General features: G+C 38.7%; 1 protein-coding gene across 10 annotated transcripts in view; it reads right to left on the bottom strand.

The window, feature by feature from the left end:
• anks1b (ankyrin repeat and sterile alpha motif domain containing 1B) overlaps nucleotides 1-19,816 on the bottom strand; it is a 181,603-nt gene that overhangs the window by 89,024 nt on the left and 72,763 nt on the right. For 9 of the 10 annotated variants that reach the window (XM_067489803.1, XM_067489798.1, XM_067489796.1 and 6 more), the window contains exons 9-11: nucleotides 19,475-19,662; nucleotides 16,135-16,266; nucleotides 1,680-1,836 (exon numbers count right to left, since the gene is read on the bottom strand). In XM_067489803.1, coding sequence (XP_067345904.1) covers nucleotides 1,680-1,836; nucleotides 16,135-16,266; nucleotides 19,475-19,662 — 477 coding nt within the window. Of the gene's footprint in view, nucleotides 1-1,679; nucleotides 1,837-7,579; nucleotides 7,659-16,134; nucleotides 16,267-19,474; nucleotides 19,663-19,816 lie in introns of those variants that run through there. The other variant, XM_067489804.1, reaches the window with a different exon arrangement.

The following is a 19,816-nucleotide window of genomic DNA, read 5'->3' as shown; positions in this document are numbered from 1 at the left end:
TCGTTACCAACAATTCATACTGTATTTTCATGTATTACTTTTACTGAAACTCTAAATCTGCTGTCATCATCAATCTACTTTATATGTTGGAAACAGCTGTATTATCAGTGTGCCATGAGTATATGGTCTTCTCGTTCATATATTTACATCATCAAGACAAATTTAAGCTCAACCTACAACAGATTTAAAAGGCTCCAAAACCAACCACGGCCTTGCTGTATCAATAAACAAACTTTTTACAGTGCAATGCACCATGACTACTCCTTGACTGCTCTAGTTTCTTTTTACTCTTTCTTCTCTTCAGTCCCTCTTTTGTCAGGTTTCTTCATCATCGTATCCTTCCTCTCAGAGGAAGATAAAGAGAGACCGACTCACACCCATGTCCAATTAGCCTGACGTGACTGAACTCGAAGCCGGAATCCAGCAGGAACTCCCTCCTGCTGGATCACAGATTCACAGATGGCTTAACCTCAGACAACCTTCCAACTTTGTCGACTAAATGTATAATCTGCTCTGTCTCCCTTTCACCTCTTGTTACAGTTCATCTCTCTGCAACAAGACTTTATCTCCAGCCTGTAAGGAATAATGCATGTTATTTCTTCCAACGACATGGAAACATATGTACGACTACCTAACCTCATCTATGATTTTTACATTTTGTTTTCTATTGCCTGTTTGCTCTCTCACTGTGTGGCCCTTTCACTCTCATTTCTATTGCCTCTCAGTCTGTCTATCTCTCACTATTTAGTTTCGCCAGGTAGCAGAGCTTAGAGATCTGAGAACAAACACGACACCCACACTGTTCACTTGCGTCAGTGGAGCAATTTTCTACCAAAAGAGACTTTGACATAGAGCAAATAACCTCCTGGTTCTCTCTTACACACACACACGCACATACAGTCAACACTGTCCTCTACCATGCAGCCAATCACTGGCAAGACGCAACAGCCAAACATGGAACGAGATGCATGAACACACACCACACAAGCCTCTGCAGTAGCCTCTCTTTGCTGTTGTCAGGCGGGTATTGGTGGGGGAAGGAGTGGGGTGTCACTAGCAAAGCAGTTCCCATGGAAACTTACAGGTGACTCACCAGTCGGTGATGCAGTTGCCGTGACAACCTGTAGTGTGTAGCATTGCTATGGGAGCCAAGCGAAAGGGAAGAACACATTGTGGGTGTTTGTTGTCAAAGGTGTTGGAAGTATAATGCTGCAGACCAAACAACCAATAAACAAAGGTCTGAGACCAGGGGATTACCTCATACTGAATCCTAAAGTGAAAACAGCTTTGAAGACTGAGAAGGCAGTGAAAAAGGGAAGTGAATTAAGAACGAAAGGTTCAATAGTTACTTTAGTTATAAATCCTTATTGATACAGGATTTATATAACAGGCGGTCACAGGTAACGCCTATACTGCTAAGAGTACAAGCAAAAAGAAAAAGTATGGGAGTAAAGAGAGAGTCGACAAGGTAGAGTGGAGGTGGCATAAGGTATAGACCTCACCACAAGCCTACTAGTCACCACCAAAATTACTAAATGTATTTCTAAGTTACTTTATACAGACACAATACAGAATTGCCCAGTTTATATGATATTATCTGCAGATTTAGCATTATTAACTCCAAGCTGGTAAAAAAAACAAACAGTTAAAACTTATCATATGTATATATTTTGTCCTACCATTGGGTGGACACGTGTTGACTTTGTGGTTGATATCAAGCGAGCAGGGTTTCCGTGTAACGGCAGTGGTCACTGACTCATATGGGTTGTCTTCATCTTCCGGCAGGAAAACATCCAGAGATGGAGAGGTGACAATTTCTTCTGAGCGTTTTGAATCCTGAGAGAGGGACAGAAAGGCAGGTAAACAAAAATGTGAGGGCAATCTGTAAAATACAGTATATCACGTTTAGTAAGAAAGTAGACACAATTTGATAGCTGAAGTATTTTCTTAAAGATTAATGTGCTCAGAATTAATCAGTATGACACCAACAGGATGTTTTAGTTAATAATGTTTGGAAAGCAAAGTGAAGAGCCCTCTGACTGACTTGAGATGTTATCTAAGAGAGAGTAATTTTGATTTTATGAGCAGCAAAGAGATATTTGATGTGGAGTTTCAAATATGTGACAAACACAGTGTCTATCCAAGGCCAAAGCCCTTATTTCTTACTCTTTGCCTGAGGTCCATAATAACAAACAAAAAGAAAACAATCACACATCAGCTCATCTGATCTCACAGTCCAAGCACATTCATACAGTTGGATTATCATAACATAAGATTCAGTTCATTGCTCGAAGCACATACTGAAAATAGAGGGCTGGAGAAGCTTACACTCCATCTTTCTTCTTTTCAATCCTGGAGAATTTACTGTAGAGGCTCTTAACAGTCCCTTCAGGATTTTGTTTTTTTTTCCTTCTGTGATTACTGTGAAGAATAGGTTTTGCTGGAGCTTTTCTTAAAAAGAGAAGCACAGTCATGTTCTCAACATTCATCTGCTATAAAGCTGTTAAAACTAGTAAGGCTTTGGGATAAGTCACAGGCAATGTTATGTTGATGCGCTCTGTTGAATGTCCAAGTGCCTTTAAGGAGAAGGAGATTGCAGTGACATGGTGCAATCTGATAAAACTCAGTCCAAAAGATTAAGGATGTTATGCGATAAATGTGCCAGAATCAATCTACAATGCAAAATCCTACAATAAATGTATGTTTTATAATTTAGAACATAAAATGTAATAGAATATATAAATGGTTTATTTCAACTTATTTAGTTCCAAACACATGAAAGAGGTGGCTGTTAAAATCTATCTTCTGATGTTGCAATAGCTTCAGGGCCTCGTCACATGGTGTGAATTAATTTTAAACTAAAGCAAAACAACTGCTTAGAAAAAGGACAATTTAACAGAACAGCAACAGAACTAAAGTACCTGATTAGTCTATCAAACTGTGACCAATTTATCTCCAGGTGTTTAATATTTTGAGAATAAAATCATTTTTATTCTCAAAATATTAATCACTGAGGCTCTGAAATGTGAAAGATTGATACAAAATAAGCAAAACTGTATTCAACTTTAACACAGAACATTAAAGCACTGTCTGTAACTTTGCTCTAATCCATACACATTGTTTTCTTTTGACAAAGCAAATTAAAGTAATGACAGACACATTACAGACAGACATCATCAACATACCATATTATTTTAAAACTTTCAATCAAAGTCCAGAGTTTTTGAATAGTGAAATAAGGGTGACTTTTCATTTAAAATTTTTAAATATTGTTGTTTAACTTACTCTGTAGTTTATTTTAAGTTTATCTGATGGGACCAGGACCAAATGCCTAACTACTTTTTTGCATACTAAATAGTGATACATTTATAGATACAACCCTAATCCAAAAAAAGAATGAAGTGATTTGCAAATCTCATAAACCCATACTTTATTCACAATGGAACATAATCATATCAGATGTTGAAACTGAGATAATTTAACATTTCATGGAAAATATTATCTTATTTTAAAACGGTTGGCAGCAAGAAATCTCCAAAAAGTTGGAAGAGGGTGATGTTTACCATTGTGTAGCATCCCCTCTTCTTTTAACAACTGTCTGGGAAGTGAGGAGAACAGTTGCTGCAGTTTTAGTTTAGAATGTTGTCCCATTCTTGTCTGATGCAGGATTGTAGCTGCTCAACAGTCCTGGGCCTTTGTTCCCGGATTTTTCATTTGATGATTTAAATGCTAAATGGTCTGCACTAATAAAGTGCTTTTCTACCTATTGGTACTCAAAGCATTTTACACCGCTTCTCATTCACCCATTCGCTTTCACAATCTCAAACAAACACACACACACACCGATGGGGGAGCTGCTATGCAGCTGGCCAACACTCACCGGGAGCATCTAAGTTGGGTTGTCCAAAATGTTTTCTATTGGTGAAAGCCGCCAGGTCAATTGAGCACCAGGACTCTTTGCCTGTGAAGCCATGCTGTTGTGATGGATGTAGTATGTGGTTCAGCATCATCTTGCTGAAATATGCATGGCCTTTCCTGAAAGAGACGTTGTCTCGATGGGAGCATGTGTTTCTCTAAAACCTCTATTGCACTAATGCACCCTCACACCATCAGAGATGCAGGCTTTTGAACTGTCCACTGATAACAAGCTGGATGATCCCTCCCCTCTTTAGTCCACGGCGTCGATGGTTTAAAAAAAATTATTTTAAATTTTGATTCATCTGACCACAGAGCAGTTTTCCATTTTGTCTCAGATAAATTACAAATCAGATTTGGCCCAGAGAACACGGCGGCATCTCTGCATCGTGTTCACATATGGCTTCTTCTTTGCATGATACAGCTTTAATTTACATTTGTTGGTTGCATGGAAAACTGTGTTCACAGACAGTGATTTCTGGAAGTGGTCCTGAGCCCAAGCAGTGATGTCCAATATAGAGTCACACCTAGTTTTAATGCAGTGCTGCCTGAGGGCCTGAGGATCACACACATGCAACTTTGACCTTTGGCCTTGTCCCTTCCTCCTGATTCTCTAAATCTTTTGATTATATATTAATATTACACTGTATACTGTAGATAGTGGGATCTTCAAAGTGTTCACAATTTTATTTTAAGGAACATTTTAAACAATTTTTGGATGCATTTTTCCACAGATTGGGGAACCTGTACCCATCTTTACATTTGAGAGGCTCTGCCTCTCTGAAATGCTTCTTTTATACCCAGTTATGTTACTGGCCAATTAACCTAATTAGTTTTTAAATGCTCCTCGGTTTGTTTTTGATTTGCAGCAATTACATTTCCAGGCTTTGTTGCCCTCTTCCAACTTTTTTGGGATGTGTTGCTGCCATCAAATTCAAAATGAACTAATATTTTCCATGGAATGTTAAAATATCTGTTTCAACATCTGATATGTCATTTTTGTTTTATTGTAAATAAAATATGGGTTGATGAGATTTGCCAATCATTGCATTCTGTTTTTATTTATGTTTTACACATCGTCCCAACTTTTTTTTTTAATTGGGCTTGTATTTGCCAAAAAGTTTCTCTGAGATCTTTGTTTGACCACATTCCCTCTAGATATTTAAGGAAATTTAGACAGCATTTTGTTGCATCGGTGAAAAGGTTGTGCCCCAAAGGGCTCAGAGAGAGCGCTTACAACCAAAAGGTCCTTTATCTCTGAGGCAGATGTGTACTCAGAAAGAATGAAAAACACGAGTGAGTGATGTGAAGCAGAAGAAAAGGTTACAGGGGCGAGTGTCATTTCAGCAAAAGAGACAAAGCATTTCTTTGCAGTGACACAGCCTCTGGATGTCTGCCTTTTTCCCAAAACTCACCATATTATCATTTCTGCACTGTGACTTGGCAACTTGCCCCTGGTTGTACTCTTCCTAATGGGATCAGTTGTAAACTTGTCACCAAGTTGGGGTGTGACTGCCGTTTTTCTCAACTCTCTGACTCTCTCTCCCCCTTTTGCCCATACAGTACCTAACCTTCATTCCTCATTGAACAGCCATTACTCTTTGTCTCATCAATTGCTACTACATTACCCAGACTGCACCAGACCATCAATCACCTGATGAGCACGCTCAAAATGGATTAATCAGTCTGGCTGATAGACCAATCAGTCCCGTGATGATTTCTCTCACTCACACCCTCTCCACTCAATCTGAGACTTATTTCACAATGGACTTTATTAAAAGGACCTAGAAAGTACCAGTTCCTTACCTTTCTCCATACCCTTCTCTCTCAATCAGCACTCAATTATACTGCCATTATCAGCTAATAGACATCCACTCAGTCTTTGGTCCTTCACTCCGCAGGTGGCCCAGCCTTGGCTGACACTGATTTGACATGACAGCCTGGTTAGCTGCAGATTTCACTCACAGAGGTGATGGAAAGACTGAGGTCACATCGACAAAGCCAGAAAGAGCTGATGCTCATTCACTCCCTTTTAGGATGTAAAAACTCTACCCCAAATTTGATTTTACACGGTAACTTCGGTATCAACGCTGTCTTAGAAAAGAGTGTCTTCTGCCATGGCACCAAATTGGCCTAATGAAAAGACCAAAACTGAAATCAAAACAAATTAGCCTGTAGAAATGCCGATTTCCACTTTTGACTTTGGTAAATTTAAAACATACATGGTATTGGAAGTTTCAAATGTGGGTTGCAGTGAGTAAGCAATACCTAATTACAAAACGAGGTTGGTTGTAGTTAAGAAATGTATCACTTTTCTTTATAAAGAAGTGTAAAACGCTGCTGGAAATCAACACAATTTTAAGATCCCTTGTCACCAGCCACTTCCAAGTATAAATGTTTTGACAGAAACCAGATTACTCTGGCACCCAGAGTAATCTGGTTGCTGTGTGTCACCAGGAGGTTGCTGTGTGTCACCAGGAAACAGACTAGATTGTTCTATGGCATAAAGCTAAAAAAATAAAAAAAGTGCAGTTCTTCTGAACAGACGGATATAAAACAATCCAAGCTAAAGCAGCTACTGAAAGTGAAAGTAGATTTCAACAAAAAACACAGATGAGTAAAACCATTGTCTTTGGAAGAAGAAGTGATAAGGTTTACGGGAAATGTTTTCCTAATTTGAAAAATAAACATTAAGGCTACAGTGTTGGAGTGGGTAGACCCCTGCCTCATAGCTACATGACCATGACCATGAATTTGAACATGCTAGCTAGTTTTGGCCTTTCTGTGGGGAATTTGAGGAGTTCTTTGCCTGTAGTACTCCAGTTTTCTTCACACAGTCTAAAGACATCCAGATAGGTTAATTGGGGACTTTAAATTGCCTGTACACAAGAATGTAAGCTTGAATGGTTGTCTCCCTCTATTTCTGCCCTGTGAGAGTGTTGGCCTATCCGGGGTGTACACTGCCTCTCAACAGCTGGGATCGACTCCAGCTGCACCCCCAGCCCCAACTCCACCTCCCACGACCCTAAACAGTACAAGAGGTGGGCCATAGATAATTAATGGATGGATATTATGCCCATCATATTCAATGAAACCAAAATGTGAGATACCAATTATTTCAACTATGGTCTACTTCTTTACACCAATTCCCCAAACGGCTTTATGAAATAACTAGAATTCCAGAAGTTTGCCAGGGCTAGAGTAGCATTATTAATAGCTGCAATGACATAAGCTCAGGAAAGAGACTTCTCAGCATGGAGACAAACAATGGAAATGAGTGAAGGATAAAAGAATAGTAAGCAGGATTATTAAGAACTATGCCTGAAAGCATTTAAAAAAAAAAAAAAGGAAAGGAACGCAAGAAATCAACCATAGTGTGTACTATGAATCCATTTCTAATTCCACCTATTCTCTGCCCCTTATGCCTAGTTCCAACTCCTATTTCTACCTCTCTTACCTTTATATCACCTTGCCTTGTTCTCCCAAAAATCCAGCTTTTACCTGAACGGCTTAGAATAAAATGGAAAGAGAAAGCACAAGTCCAAAGCTGACAGGCATAACAAAAACCATTACCCACAATAAAGATGAGCACAGAGAGGGAAAAGGAAAGAGAGGAGAAAACACAGGTAGATCAAAGGATGCCAGGATTCAACTCAACACTTACTTTGGAGTTTGTGTCAGCGAATGCGGTGGAGATGAGCATGAGACAGAGTGAAAGGAGGAAAATGAGTTTGTAGCAAGGAGGGGAAGCAGAGGAAGTGGGAGTGCAGCACAGTTTGGAGCAGGGATTTCCTCACACACAAACTAAGGAAAGACAGAAATGGGAGTCAAGTACAATCAACATGCTTGATTTTTCGTACAGAAGACATCAAGAAAGAGCACTTGGAAAAAAAAATCTAATTCACTTGCATCAAAGTGAGCTATAAGTTTAAAGTCTGAACAGTTCCCTCGCCAGCAGAAAACTACTTCTGACGTGATCTCAAACACAACAGACATCCCGACAACAAATCACGTATACACATACAGTCCACACTGAGCACACTAATGAAAATGGCGGAGATGTGACAACAGGTTCAGCTACCTGATATTCGGATGGTATCCTCCTACTTCACAGGGTGCGACACAAGCAGTCCAGCTAAGAATCAAACACATTCGGTCTTCATTCATTTCCACCCTCTACCCTCCTCCTTTCCTCTCTATCTTTTAGGGCAGAGATACGAGACAGAGAAACTTGTGTCTGAGCTGAACAGGAAGAGAGCAGACAAACAGAGGCCTCCTCTGGCCACTAATTAGCAGGTCTTATGCAGCTCCCGTCCAACTGCAAAGGCCAGATTAAACGTTTGAGTGTGTGAGCATGTGACCGCGCCTGCAAATGCGAACTGAGGATTTTACTGTATGTTAAACAAGTGACTTAATCTGTGTTATAATGCCATGGGGTGTTTGTGCATGTGTGTGCTTGCAGGACATCCAGTTAATATGTATAAGATTAATTGGGAGCTTAAGTAAATTTATTTTGTATGTGAGTGCCCATTTCTCTGTGTGTGTGGAGCTGATAACACAAATAGGAAATATGCTGTTGTCTTGGTCACGTCCAAAGAACTTCTATCTAAATCCTGTGGCTCTCTCCCCCCCTGTTTATTTCTTTACTGTATATACCCCAGACCCAACTTGCTGCCTCATACACTGTACACTGAGTTCATAGATCATCAGATATGAATAGAAGCTATAATTTGCTGGCATTTCCTCAGGGAGGCTATTTGATTAGAGAGAAAAGGGAGGAGTGGACACCAGGGAGAGGACAATGGACCCACTGAGGGCCCTTTGACAGAGAGAGATATGGTCAATAGGACAGCAGTAGACACACACTGAGCAGACAGATGGAAAATACAGAAAGATAGGTTAAATGCAGCAAAAGAACCTGACTCTACATCTCAGTTCAAGCTAATACAAATTGGTTTTTTTTCGGAGAGTGAGCTGAAGAGATTACTCTGTATCTCTGCATTAGCCTAGCTTACTATTATCATCAGCATTTTCAAAGTGAATGAATCAAAAACTAACATATACAAGCCATGCACACCGCTGTGTAAAACTATACTTAGTGATATGACTAAATACCAAGTTTATAGCCATGTATTGGGGTTTTTTCCCCTTATGGTCCCTCTAGGAAATTGTAATCACAACAAGTAATTTAACCAAACCCTGTGACATGTGTGCAATTTAAAGCATCAGAAAAACAAAATCTGACATTTTATGTCACCTTAAGAAAAAAAAAGAAAAAGGAGGCCCTGTCTGGAGTGAATGCATATAGGGAATAACCAGTTAACCTGTCTCCCCTTGCTAATTTTGAAATGACAAAAGTAGTAGAATATATGTGCCCAAAATCTTGTACTATTATTTTTCAAGAATCGGAAAGAGGTACAGGTTTTTCAGAGCAGTGAGTAGGGAAGCAAAATTGGTTTTCCCTCTATGGCTGGCTAATCCCACAGAAATCAACTGGCTGAACCACCCAGGGGACACAGACTGTCACTCCTCAGTAAATAGCACCCTTCACATTCCCTATAATGGCCACTGGATTGAGCTGTACTGAGCCAAGCTCAAACCAGGGCTTTCCCTGGCTTAATCCCACAGATACAGCAAGCAACCAGAGAGGGTGCTGACAAAGAGCTGCTGTGCGACTGAACTTTTACTGTGCTAGAGACCCGACGACTTTGGGTGAAGTGCTGGAGTGGTAATTTAAGGAGCTCAGCCATAAGTGGGACGCATAAATGTGTGATACAGTTTTATGTTCTGCATACAACAATAAAATCTTCATTAGTTAATCCAGGAAAAACTGTGGCATGCACCGATTAGCCACATCAAAGTAAATATATAACTATAATGTAAATTCTCAGTGTACCATTTTAATTCGTACCATTTTCACAAAACATACCCACGTCTCCTGTAAACACAGGATTGGTTTGATCCAATTTTCACTTGGACATCAGACTTCAATGCATAAAAACTTATGTTCTTTCATGCTACAAAGTTCAGTACAGTACATGCAGTATGTTTAAATACAATTACAAGTTGTATTTTTAGAAACCTATTTTCTGATTGTTTTATTTGTCTCCATAAGACTGAATAAAAACTAACACAGTGAATTTAAGGACAGTGTCTTTTTTGCCTTCTTTGGCTGCATGTGTTTTTCTTGTTTGTGTACCAGCTAGTACATTTACCACTTTGACAGCTTAAAATGCGACAAATTACCTCTTTATTACTTTTATGGGTGCTCTGCATTTATGTCTCATATATACACATACATATTATGACATAGGAATTGCTTAAGAGAATGTTTAGTCTTTCCATCGGCTTTACATCAACATTGGAAAGACACACACTCATAATTCTGTTCTTTTTAGGACTAGATTACAAATACAAGGTGCAACAGCAACGCCAAGCCACCTGACCAAACACACACCCCCAGCCACCCCACCACACCATACAGCTTAGAGAAATTTTATAGAAATACAACACATTTTTCTACAAAAAGCCTTGTAGCCTTACATCAAATATAAAATACCTATCACTCAGTCTAGGATAAAATTTGCTGAAAAAACCTGACCATATGGTCCTTATAAAATCTTTAAGTTCAAAATGTTCTTAGATGGTTAAAAAGAACAACAAAAAACAAAACTATGAGCCACATGTAAATATGTAATTGATTCAGAGGAAAAATAATAGGAATGTGAAAATATTAAGGTCAGAAGAAGGTGGAACATTAAATCCTAAATTATCTGTCACCAAGTCTCCTTGTAACTTGTAACTTTATTTGTTAAGCCCTTTAAAACAACTAGGTTGACAAAAGTGCTGTACGGGTTAAAAACATAAAATAAGACAAAAATAACACAACATAGAAGTATACAATAGCATAAAACGTGTACAATAAAAACAGATAGCAAAAATTAACAGACAGAAAAAAATAACGGACAGATAAAATAATGTCACCAACTCAGACTGCGTCAAAGGCCAAAAGGCCACAAAACAAGTGTGTTTCAAGAAGCGATTAAAAAAAAAAAAGGCAAATTCACTAAGCACTGCTGAAGAGCCACACAAAGTCAGTTTTAATAAAGAAAACTAAGGTCTATGACTTTTCCCTCGGGGAATCAGAAACACACCTGATTTATGAGACTGCTGACTTTCACAATGTCTTTGTGAAATGTCTTAGATTTCCTTAGGTCTCCACATGCCGTAAGTGCCTAAAAACACTGCAACAATGTTGAAAGAGGCTTTTTCATTTTTCAAGAAGATGAAGATCAATACAATTCTCACATCTGTCAGGTAAATATGATTGTACAGCCACAAACCAGCTTATATCATCATAAAGAGCAGATGTTCTGTCTGGTTTGGATTAAACTCATGAAATACAGCATGTTAATCAGCAGGATTTAGCAGAGCAGGTAGGCAGATTTTTAGTCACGATTGCCAGATGGCTGTGCAGTGTGACTGGCAATGCTGATGGATCTGTCAGATCCTGAGTAAATCATCTCAAATATCAGCAAAGCATACTGTCATTAGCCTCAGATGTACTGTATCCAGTATTCAGTACTAGCAAATAAATGCATGTTAACAGGTACAAAGGGTGAATGTGGTAAACAGCTATTAAGGGGACTCCAACCCTACTGGCAGGGTTCCTTCAAAATTCAATAACATTCTCCCTTTTCCTGTTTACCTCAAGGTAACTGAAATATTAGAACACCACTAAAATTCAAACTACTCAAACAGTAGTTGCATGAAGCGTGTGTAGCATTTGTTCTGTCAGCAACTATACTGTAGGGGTGCGTGTGTGTGTGTGTGTGTGTGTGTGTGTGTGTGTGTGTGTGTGTGTGTGTGTGTATAAATGATTATGGTCTGCGGTTATATAATGCTTTTCTATCTATTGGGACTCAAAGCGCTTTACAATGCTTCTCATTCACCGGGAGCACCAGGGTTCAGTGACTTGCTTAAGGACACTTCAACATGTGACCAGACAGATCGGGGATCGAACCATCAACCTGGGGATTGGCGGTGGCCCGGTCTACCTTCCTGTGCCACAGTCTGTGCATTACAGTAAGCACAGGGCTGCATCACATCCTGTAATCAATATACTCTAACATGAAAAAAAGAAAAAGAAGCTCAACAGGATTTTTCAGCTAATGTTACATGACCTAATCAATTACAAAAATAGCTGCCAGTCAAATTTTTATCAGAGCCTTTTCTTTAAGGTTCTCTCTCTTTGGCTGCATTTAACTTCCCTGCCACCAAGAACCAACACCTCATAGCTTAGCCAAAGGAATGGTATTAGCCAATACCCAATATTTGCTAGACATAATGCTGTAGTTCTGCACTAAAGAGTTTAAATCTGTGTTACATTTTACCTTATGCTCTCTAATATAGAGTACTTTCTTTTTGAGATCATGAAAGAGAAAATGACAGTGGTAACATTACAGGTGACAGATGACAGTAAGAAAATAACAAATTCTTTTGAGTTTCTCCCCAAAGCGTTTTACTTTTTGTAGAGATCCACCACTGCTGCACCACCACAGCGCCATCTGCTCCCTTCTTTTGCCATGTGACGGGAATGCAGGGTATGCAAGATAGCCATGATGCAAACATGTTAAAAGCAACTATGTACAGTAAGTGGCTTCAGAGTTGTTTAAATGCCATTTGGCAAAGATGTGTTAAAACATGTTTTAATTTTGTGACACCACGTATTTATAAGTTAAGAAAAGGAGAAGGAAGAATATAGAGGCATTTACAGTAAGACTATTATATTCAAAAGAAATTGGGCACAATGTTACAGTATATTTATGGTCAGTATCTGATAAAATTGGATATAGGTACATTCATCATTGACAAAAGAATATTTTTTATATTTTTGTCGAAGCTTATTCCTGCATTTGACAAATCCTAAATTTTGTTGATCCTAATATGACCATTTGTAGATAACTGGAATGTGGCGATGCAGTAGACAGTGCTAAATTATGGGACACACTTGGCTCCGATTACCACTTGAAAAACTGAGCTTTAGGTGCAGGTTAAGTGCACTGAGTGTCTGTATTTTATAGTGGAACACTACTAACTGGCGGTATACGAATGCACACTTAGACAAGTGTGGGTGTTGTGACATAACCACTGTCCGAAAATGGGTTTTTCACAAGAATCTTTCCTTTTCTTGCAAAGGCTGTGCTCAAATTCAATTCATTATTTTTTACAATATTAGAAGAATCATTTTGCATTGTGGGAAACATGTAGCTACATGAGAGAAATCTTCTCTCTGTTGGGTAAACATGAAGCTATTATTGTTACAACCCAACTCTCAAAATTATTAAAATGCTTAAAGTAGGAATACACAACATTTTATGTAATCCCAGAACAATACATAAAGTCCAATCTGTTCTGAACCTGTCCAATCTTCATTTATAGCCTTATAAATCTCTTGACATAATATCTGCCCTTTCAGAAACACCTGCTTCTGATGTTGCTTAACATATTCAAGAGCCCTCATTGGTTTTTGATCGTCAAATTAGCCAATGCAAGAAAGCCTGAAAACAGAGCAGGAGAAAAAGAGAAGACTAATAGGAACATCCTAGTTAGTGTGGACAAGGAGGGAATGAAGAAAGAAGGGTTGAGGAAGTAATGATTGTATATTGAGAAGAAGCTTCGGGAAATGTTGATGTGTAACAGTGTGTGTTTGAGCAGCACTCTGACGCACCTGTGCTGACGGTGACTGAAATTTATCAGTGGTGGACATCCCACGCCTGACATCTCATGAATTTCTGTGTTGCCTGGCAACCAAGGCGATCTCTCTCTTTTCTCTGTCTCTTTTGCCTGAATTTATTCATCATCTTTTTCCCTTTTCCTTCTCTCTAGTTTGCTTTCAAGGTCTTTACGAGTTAGATATGAACTTCTTTTATAAGTCAAAACTGCAGAGGAATCCTCCTCCACATACCTCTTGGCGTCAGTCGGCGTTCACATGGCAATAGGGGGAGGAAACCCATGGCTTGTGACGAAAATTACCAACAGAGAAAGCTTCCTTATGCATGCACGTATGCCTGCAAACACGCACAAACACACACACACACACACACACACACACACACACACACACACACACACACACACCCTCCATACTTGAGTGTGTGTGCATAATGACCTTGCTTGGAACAGAGTGCACCCTCTGTTTTTCTTGATAATCAAATATAAGATACAGGACTGCACAGAAACAAAAATGACAGCTAACAATCACATTCACATAATTTAACAATCACAATCACATAATTTGTGCATGTATCTAGTCATGAATGCAGACTCTTTTTTTTTTTGTTTCCTAGCTCTTTTAACCAACAACAAGGAAAACATAAGAATTAAATTTAAATTCCTAACAAGTCTAACCTAACATTTTGGGTGAGAAATGCAAAGTTTTGTTGAAACCAGAATGCTCAGTACTCAGACAATCAATATACTGTACATGCATGCATAGGCTACAACCTTTGTTAAACTTTGTATTCAAAATAACACTGGGCAAATTAGCACATTGCTAATTTAATTACACAATAACAACTCATTTGTTAACCTCTTTCTGTAAAACAGAGAAAATCCCACTCAAACTCACTTGTTATACCAAATTCAGACACGTTATAAATATAATGTATATCGCAACATGCTTAAAGGCATTTTCATACATTTGAACCAATATGAAGAGAGACTTTTTTTTGCCCCCAAGCATCAACTCATTAGTATACAGTCTCACACACATCCAGGTGTGAACCTCCAGGCAGCATGCCAGTTACTAAGGCAGGCTGCCAGTATACGAGACACAGGGTCTGTTGTGTTGTAAATGTCAGGTGTCCCGCTGTTCGAGCCAGCATGCATCTCACTGCTAAACACTCATCTGCACACACTTAACCACACTTATAAATGCAGTACAAAGGGCTGAGGGGGCAGGAAGGAAGGAAAGAAGTAGCAGGAATACAGCTGAGTTTGGATTAAGCTTGGTTAAACATTCAACAGATACCACTGCCAGTTTATGAAGCAATAACTGAAAGAGGATTTGTTGTCATTCAAACTGAGGATCCTGAGGCTCCACTGTTGGACACCTGCAGTAAAGGAGCCATGAAGGAGGACGCCTCTTGGGCATAGTTACCCCAGGGGTCTCCTGTAGCAGTAGATGGGTACTGGCAGCCCAAAGGGTTCCAGCTCAAGTGGTGTGAAATGTACACTTTTAGAGTTTGGAGAGGCTATGGAGAACGACTTTTGGTTGGTCTCAAGGAAGTTCTAGCAAACCAACGTGCTGCCTGACTGCATTCAAATACAATTGTTTGCTATTGTGATTTCATTTATCCATGCAGGGGCCCTTTTTGTTATCTTCATCTTTTTCAAATTTGAAAAGTTTAAAACTTTTCAGTCAAGTAGCCTATTGTAACCACCATCTATATCTATCTATATATCTATATCTATATCTATATATCTATCTATCTATCTATATATATATAGATAGATAGATAGATAGATAGAGAGAGAGAGAGAGAGAGAGAGAGAGATAGATATAGATATATAGATATAGATAGATAGATAGATAGATAGATATATCACGCATGCATATATAAAGTGTTAAAACCAGATACTATTGGTAGCATGCAGTGAAGGCTAAAATTGATTGCATTCCTTCCAGGCTTGCTGCTGCAATATTGACATCACCCACATGGGGATTATCAACCTTTTATTTGAAGTAAATATATCAGTTGTATTACTTGAATGTTATTTCATTTAAAAGTACACAAAGTAGGTCATACTTATAAAGATAAAACCTTTAAAAAGTGGATTTTTTTTTTGAATGAGGAGGTGAAGATGAATGACAGAACAATCATGAGAGTGACAAAAGGACAGATACTGAACAAAGTATCCAGAGCTGCCAGGAGAGCCAGTCTCTCTAGTGACGACTCATTCACTGTGTTCCCACGGTAACCAGAGAAATTATTCACTCAGAACAATGAAAATATCACAACCCTGTAATTGCCATGTACTCTAGTGACGTATTCTGTGTGTTGCACTATGTGACAAACTAATACAGCATGTGGACTTATGTGCACACTGATTTTACATTACAATGATAATTAGTTTTAAAATTTTTCAATAATTTAAGTAAGTGTCTTTCAACTAAGGTAGGGTAATTTAGGCTGTGTATATGCATACAGTGTGTACCTGTGAGAGGCTGGAGAAGCCCATGTTGCGACAGCCATTGCAGGGGGTCAGGGCTTCCCAGAATCCAGTAGGGCCACAACTTTTTTCAGCCTCATCCTCTTCCCTGGATGGAGCAAGAGGCGGGGTTGGCCGCTGTAGGTGTCAATGATAAAAATCAACTTACAAATCATTTTTATGACCAACAGGTAAACAACTAAACAGTTAAACAAAAAATACAAAAACAAAAAAATTCTGACATGCTGATGCTTAAATTGGAAAATGTCTTCCAATAGGAGACAACTTTTTAAAATAGAAATGCTTTTGCCATGCACAGGTAAGGACCACAATGGGATAGTGAGTGGTGCAGAAATAGTGGCAACAACAAACACATCAGTTCCTGGGGCTCCAGGTGTGTTGATAAACTCTATGGCATGAGGTGTCAGAGGGCAGATCCACCCCACCTGATATCTCAGTGAACCATACGATGCAGCTGAGGAGGCAGGTCACAACAGATTATATCGAGCAAAATCACTGCTAGCTTTTACAAAAAGCAATGGGGGGAGAGGAAGAGGAGACACAGGCAGAGAGCTAAGGGAGGTCCGGTAACAAAAGAAATAAACTAATAATAATTGAAACTCTTAAAGAAGCAAGATGACAAAGAAAACAAGGGAGAATAAAAAGAGAAGAAGAAAATAGTCGGAAATGAAAGTGAAAGACAGGGAGAAAGACAGATGGGAAGGTCAAAAGAACAGCAGTGAGACTGGAGAGAGAGGCAAAAATAAGGCAGAAATCAAAAGGTCACCAATCGCTCCAGATTGCAAAGGGCCCTGTGTAACTCTGGAATATTGACTGATGTAAAGGACTGCAGCCTTCATATACTGAGTCTGCACTGTCTGCATGGAAACTAAACAGAGATTTTCTTTCAATACATTGAAAACCTGTTATTAGCCACTGTTCAATAGAAAGTACAACATTAATTATCCATTAGTGAGGACTGCATCAACGGATCAATGGTACTTCAGTTGTCTATAAATCTTCAAGGAGCCATTTATATTTTGGTTGTATCACCTACTTAAATGTGTTTTGTATGTTTCATGTGCATTGTTAAGGCTTCACAATCGGGTTTGGTTAGTTTTGTGACCTAAACTAACTTTAGTGCAGTGTGATCATTTTTTAATTTACAGATTTTGATTGACTTTTTTTTAAGGCAGATCACTTAAAAAATAAAATAAAATAAATTAATTAATTAATCACACATTTACATCCCCAAGGTTTTCCTGCCTCAGGACACTGCTAATCAAAGTGGAGGTTCTTTCCTGACAACAAACCTCTGTTTATAGTTAAAGAAAGAGAGGAAAACAGGGAGGAAATATAACTAAGCAGCTGATTATGCACCAAATACCCTCAATCAATAATGAGCAATGAATGGTTATTCTCAGGAGTGTTTTTGCCGATAAAAAAATTTACCTAATGTTCACACAGATTTTTGCGTTATTGTACTATTGGATAGTTAGTCCAGACTGAAATACTGTATCTTTACAACTACTAAATGGCTGTCTAAGTGGTGTAGGAAGTACGTGCAGAAACGTGTGGTAATCAAAGAGATGAACAGGGAATGAATTGGAGATTGATATAGCTTAAATGGCTGTTATCGGAATACACCAGACACCAACTCATTTAACAAATGGTAAATTAAGTGTGTTGAATTCATATTTGGAAAGTGTTAATTTAACACTGGCATTTTTGCTGTGCACTTTGTGCACTTGGACATTTACTGTGTCTGAGACTAAATTATCAGTTACATTAATCGTGTATCTATTTGAACAGATTGATTAATATTTAATGTATTTGTTGCAGCTATGTTTCTGTAGAGGGTAGTTAAATAGTTAATAATGGTAGTTAATATTTTAGATTTAACTCTAATATATGTAATATTGGGTGAAAGCTTAACACATTTTCAGAAAAAACAAACACACATACATGACTGTGACTTTAAAGACAAATATAATAGTAATTTGGAATTATGTAATGTGTAATAGTAATTACTAGTAATAATAATAATAATGTGAGATGCATGAATTGCTACTGTGTGCATGTGTAAGCTGCTTTTTGCATGATTTATTCATGTGAAATAGAAACATTGCATCCCATACTAATGGTTCTGGCTACATGCAGAGACAATAGCCTGGAAGCCCATAAACACACATACATACTGTGAATGTCAGCAATAAAATACAAATTGGTACTAGAGAGAGATAGAGACAAGATAGATAGAGATAATTATAGCCCAAGTAAGCAGAGGTGTGTGTTCAATGTACATGCACACGTGTAAGCCTCAGCAGGTCTGATGCCCGCTGCACTGTACATAAACATGCCTCAGCTTCCTTTCATATTGAGCCTATTACAAAAATGGAAAAGATGATGAGCTATTGATCAGTGTCATACTAGAGCTTTTACTGATGATGTCTGAGGTGTGAAAGTGAAAATGTGTGTTGCTGTAAGTGAGTAAGAAAGAGAGAAATGGGAAAAAAATGCTGTAATAAGCAAGTGAGAAGCACAAAAACAGACAATCACATTTTTTAGAGGCTTTGCTCTGTGTGTGTAGTAACTATGTGTGGTTTAAAGACTTGGGTGCAGGGGGTCAGTGTGTTAGATAACCTGTGTGTCCTGCTATGTGACTGATTTCCTTGACAGAGGAACTTTCGCTCAGAGGGTCTTGTCAGCTGTGTTGACTGATAGAGATATACTGCAACTATGGCTTTTTAGTCAGATCATACTCATTAAAATTAGCAGTCCCCCCCCCAAACTGGACTTCAGATCAGTGCATTCTAATCAGGTTTGTCTATATGTGATCGAAAGAAAGTCAGCATCTAAACAAGTAGAGCATATACTACAAACAATATTAACATATATACAGCATCTGCAGGCTCTGAATGACTATTTGAGCACAAATAGTAGTTAGAATTAAGGCAAACACCGAACGGAAGCTGTTGTGTTTCAATAAGTAAATACTGAATCTGACAAGTCAGCTGTGTGGCATCAGTCGATCTGATAGTGCCCTCTGTTGTCCAAAGAGATACAGTACAAGTACAAAAAGAATGGACTATTACCTCACTCACAAAAAGTACTGTGGTGAATTTAGGCTTTTTGCAATGTTAAAAAAATTCTAAAATAAACAGTACATGCTGTTAACAAGCACCTCTCACAGTAGTAGATGTTTTTTGAGTGAACCTGCAAAGATATGCTCCCCATAATAAGATATTTTTTGGGGAGCGCTTGTAACAGCAGATCCATGGCAAGAGATATACCCTATGAATTCTTGTGGCCAAGTTCAATACTTAGTCAGAACCAACCAACTGACCTTGCTGACTCGAGTGAGGGTGCCATTGGGTCGATCTGAGCGCTCCTCATCAGAGAGCCGTCCACTGCCAAAGCTGTCCATGGAGTGGGTGGAGATGGTATGGCAGAGCTCCTCAAAGGAGTAGTCTCTGTCCCGGCACTTTTTGATCTCGTGGAGCAGTTTGGACAGCTCACTTGTCACAGCATCATCTGGGGAGATGCAGATGGAGAGAGAAGGGGTAAGAAATCTACCTAAAAACACCAAGTGCATCAGTATGAAGCCAATCCATATTACAGATGCTTCAAAAGTTGTAAAAAAAAACTTATATAGATAACAAAATGATTATTTACAATTTGTTCAATG

Source organism: Channa argus, chromosome 21, assembly GCF_033026475.1.
Source record: "Channa argus isolate prfri chromosome 21, Channa argus male v1.0, whole genome shotgun sequence".
In the NCBI taxonomy this organism is placed as follows: domain Eukaryota; kingdom Metazoa; phylum Chordata; class Actinopteri; order Anabantiformes; family Channidae; genus Channa; species Channa argus.
Note: the sequence above shows the minus strand (reverse complement) of the source record. Positions and strands in the feature narration are given on the sequence as shown.